Raw genomic sequence first — 4033 nt, 5'->3', positions numbered from 1 at the left:
TACACCTTTTGAATAAATGTAAAATGTTACTTGTATAAAAAAATAGCCATATTTGATTTTTTTTTTTTAATAATGTACAAGTAATTAGAAATGCATGCAATTGTGAGATTCACAAAATTGACAATTATTTTACTGTCAACAAATAATTCACTTACCTAATAAGAGAAAAAACTTAATACATGCGAAAAAGAATAATAATTAAATTCCCCTAAACAAAAAGAGAATAACAATTAAATTAGATTATCTTTTTTATCCATCGAGTTTCTATTTCTCAACACAAAACAACGGTAACCTTTGCATTGTAATGTTGAGGTTGCAAACATGCGTATCTTAAAACTTCCATAATTGCAAGCATCCAGTAAATAAACTATAGAAACATTATGGAATTTCTTACAATACACAACAAGTGTCCACAATTGGACAACTAAAAATATGAGATGAGTCATTTTTAGATAGAGATCAACGTCAGTTGTTCTTATTTTTTCTTAATTCTTCAATAAAATTGCTACAACACATTCTCAAATGATCCCTACAAAAATTTCACCCATAAAACTAGAAACAGGAATCGGTTGGCGGGTAGACGGATTTTCGTATATTTTCCATCTCGTCATTCTTTATGATGTTTCGTATATGTGCAGTACTCAACTCAACTCGATTCAATTCGACTGATTTAAACTACTTATATTAGTAATAAAACAAACTCAATAATGCCATCGCCATAACTGTAAAATAGTATTAGCCAAAAATATCAAGTGTCTGCAAGAAAATTGCGTGGTTACATGAGCACCGTTTGAAACCAACGAAACACTTCCTGCCCCTGCTATTGCCTCTCCACTTGCTTTCTTGCTGCACATTCACCACCAATAATTAATCTCGTTAATTATCATCCACCAATAATATTCAAATAATGTGATTCTTCAATTTGCTCGTTGCGATTAATTAATTGTCTTTATTTTAACATAAGGTGAATCAGTCAATGATCGATATAAATTAAATTGCAGAAACAAACACGCAATCAAACGATCTTGGACGGTGCCGCTATTCTCAAGAATATTTATTTCGGACACCTCAGCCAAATAGAAAAATACATAAATGGTTAAAACCCGCTTCCAATCTTTAACTAACTGTCCTATATTTCATTTGAATATTAGACGTCTAAGTTCTATTCACAATTTAGTTTTTGATGTTATCGATAATGTATACTTACTACCTTAGATCATCTGCACACTATAAATGCAGCACTAATATTAGACATCAATTAATTAAACTAGTACAACAATATATTAAATCACACGAGAACATATGACATATTCATAACCGCCCAAAATAGTAAAGGGATGAAAAGAGAGAGAGAGAGAGATTCAAAGCATGCAATTGGGATGGGGTTTGGAAACCGCACATGGTCACAACTTAGATGCCAACATTTTGATCACTACTTTTAAAAAGTGAATGGAATAAAAAGGAATTTCCAAGTAGGGGTCGACACAAACAAATAGAACGATCGATGTTAATTCATACAAAAACTAATTAATAATACTAAACAATTGCACATGTAAGGCATCCAACACATTCGTCACTTTACGTTAGTATCCAGTTTTAATCCATGTGGCAATGTTTCTATTACAAACATTTGCAGCAACAAAAAGGGTCAGCACCTGCAATTCAAAAGCCACTTTTTTTTTTTTTTTTATATATATATGTCGATCAACTCAATCTCTCCCTTAAATCAATTTCAGATGGTTGCAATAGATTTATTAACACTCGTACCCAACAGAATCCAGTAATGTACACTGTAATGAAATGAAATGGAAAAAAAAAAAGAGATAAAATTTTAAAAAAAATACCTGGCAGAAGGAGTAGGACAGAAAGTGATAATATAATCGGCAGAGGCGCACGTAAAAGTACTGGATTGATCATCGTAAGCGTAGCTGTAGGCGCGTGGGCACGCGTTCTTGAAGACCTGCGAGTATTGGGTGGGCCCGCAGGTATCCGGAGTGGCGTACGCGCCGGAGCAGCAGTATTTGGGGTCGCCGAATGCCTCGCACGCGCTCCTGCACGCCACGCATTCGCCTCCGCTGGTGCTCGCGCCGCTCACCACCTTCAGCTCCGACGGGCACGACTCGTTGAGGTCGCCCACGCAGCCGGTGCTGGAGCAGTTCCCGCCCTGCGGGACCACCAGCATTGGCAGGTTGTAGCCGTCGACGAGGCTGACGTCGTAGAAGTCGAGGCCGCCGGCGCCGTTGAGCGTGAACTCGGCCAATGTGGCAGGCGGCACCGCCCCCGCGCCGGAGCACTCCACGGCGCCGGAGCCGCAGTCCGCGGTGGCGCAGGTGAATTTCCCGGTGGTGGAATCCTGGGAACAGAGTGTCCTGCCCCAAATGCGGCCGGACCAGGAGGGCGGGACGGAGACGGGGAGGGAGTCGCCGGAGCTGAGGGCGAATCCGGTGGTGGAGAGCGGCTGGGTGCCGGCGCCGGATAGGATCCCCGGCCACACAGTGTAAGGGCACTGATTTACTAATGTGAATGTGGCCGATAATGCGGTCCGAGCTGGATTTGCAGTATTAAATTAGATTAGAAGGGCAGGACATGAAAATTAAGAGAATCAATCAAGAATGAAATATGCACCTGTGAATGTGAATGAGAGCATGAGAATGAGGAGGGAGAAATGAGGCGATGTGCTGCACATTTTGTGTTGAAATGAAATTGAGTGTGCGATGTAGAAATAGCAGGGGAAGTTGTGTTTTTTCGGGTGAGGAAGTGAAGAAAAAATGAGAGAATAGTTGAGATTAGGGAACCTACTTCAATTGTTAATGCTGGCAAGCCAACTTAGTCGCCTTATATAGGTGAATGGAGGAAGTTGGGGTCAGGGTGATATTCATAAACATTATTAATATCAACAATATCAACATCTATCGATATATAATAGCAAAATATATTCAAGTTACAACAATGATTCTCTATTATGTATGGGGCAATAACAATCTCATCAAATTCTAAATTTCAATTTTTATCCTCTTAATTCTAAATATTACTCCCTCCGTCCCACTGTAAGTGAGACCTTTTTTTTTGGCACGGGAATTAAAAAATGTGTATTTTGTGTGTAGGTGAAAAAGTGAAAAGGTGTTTAAAGGAAAAAACTTTTACCCAAAAAGGAAAGAGTCTCGCTTACAGTGGGACGCCCAAAATAGAAATAGTCTCAGATACAGTGGGACAGAGGGAGTATTTCCAATAATTAATTACATTCATGCTATATCAATGGTTACTCTCTTCACTCTATGGAAATATATTTATTATTGTATTATAGAAATTATACAATTTATTATTACTAGATTATATACATAGATATATATCAAGTATAGTATGTGTCGGAAAAATAAGAGGAATCTATTTTAATTTGAATATTAAATTTTTGGATCAAATTTTTCGCATGTTTATTTAGAATGTTACTTAAATTATATAAATATAAATTACCTAAAATATATTTTGTTAAGGGTTAAGTATCAAATGAGCCCCTAACATAGATGCCCTTATCACGTATAGATCCCTATAGTCGAGGTTGGTTCAACTAAACCCCTGAAGTCCTTAATTTCGTACAATTAGCCCCTCTGACTTAACGACCGTTAACTATTTTATTTTTATTTTTATTTCGTTGGTGGTGGGACCCACGCTTTCTTCTTCACCGAGCATGCCGGAAACACATCTGGACTCTTCCCTTCTCTCGCCGGCCGCCTTACCACCACCGCCCACGACGACGACCCTTTCAGTTTGTTCCTCGACTGCAACAACACAGAAGTGGAGTTCGTTCATGCAGTTGCCGCCGCAACGTCGGTGGCCGACATCTTGGAACAAAAATGGATACCTTAAATAGTAGCTTCCTTCTTCCCACACTACGGCCTTTCCAATTGGGATGTCGTTTCAAAGCTTTTGCTAGCGGTACAAGTCACAGAGCTCGTCGATGGCGTTTTCATAGGCTGCACCGCCAGTCACGTCGTCATCGACGGTATCTCTTTCTGGCATTTCTTCAACTCTTGGT

The 4033-nt window shown here is 39.3% G+C and overlaps 1 protein-coding gene across 1 annotated transcript; it reads right to left on the bottom strand.

Moving 5' to 3' along the window:
• Positions 1-359: 359 nt before the first annotated feature.
• LOC131023839 (thaumatin-like protein 1b) lies at positions 360-2936 on the bottom strand. Its single transcript, XM_057953451.1, has 3 exons — positions 2626-2936; positions 1845-2547; positions 360-846 (listed from the first exon to the last, which is right to left on the bottom strand). Exons 1-3 carry the CDS (start codon positions 2684-2686, stop codon positions 702-704), a joined length of 909 nt encoding a protein of 302 aa, XP_057809434.1. The 5' UTR covers positions 2687-2936; the 3' UTR covers positions 360-701.
• Between the last annotated feature and the right edge of the window lie 1097 nt (positions 2937-4033).

This window comes from Salvia miltiorrhiza, chromosome 4 (genome assembly GCF_028751815.1).
Source record: "Salvia miltiorrhiza cultivar Shanhuang (shh) chromosome 4, IMPLAD_Smil_shh, whole genome shotgun sequence".
NCBI lineage: Eukaryota > Viridiplantae > Streptophyta > Magnoliopsida > Lamiales > Lamiaceae > Salvia > Salvia miltiorrhiza.
The sequence above is the reverse complement of the archived record's forward strand: the minus strand, read 5'-3'. Positions and strand labels throughout refer to the sequence as shown.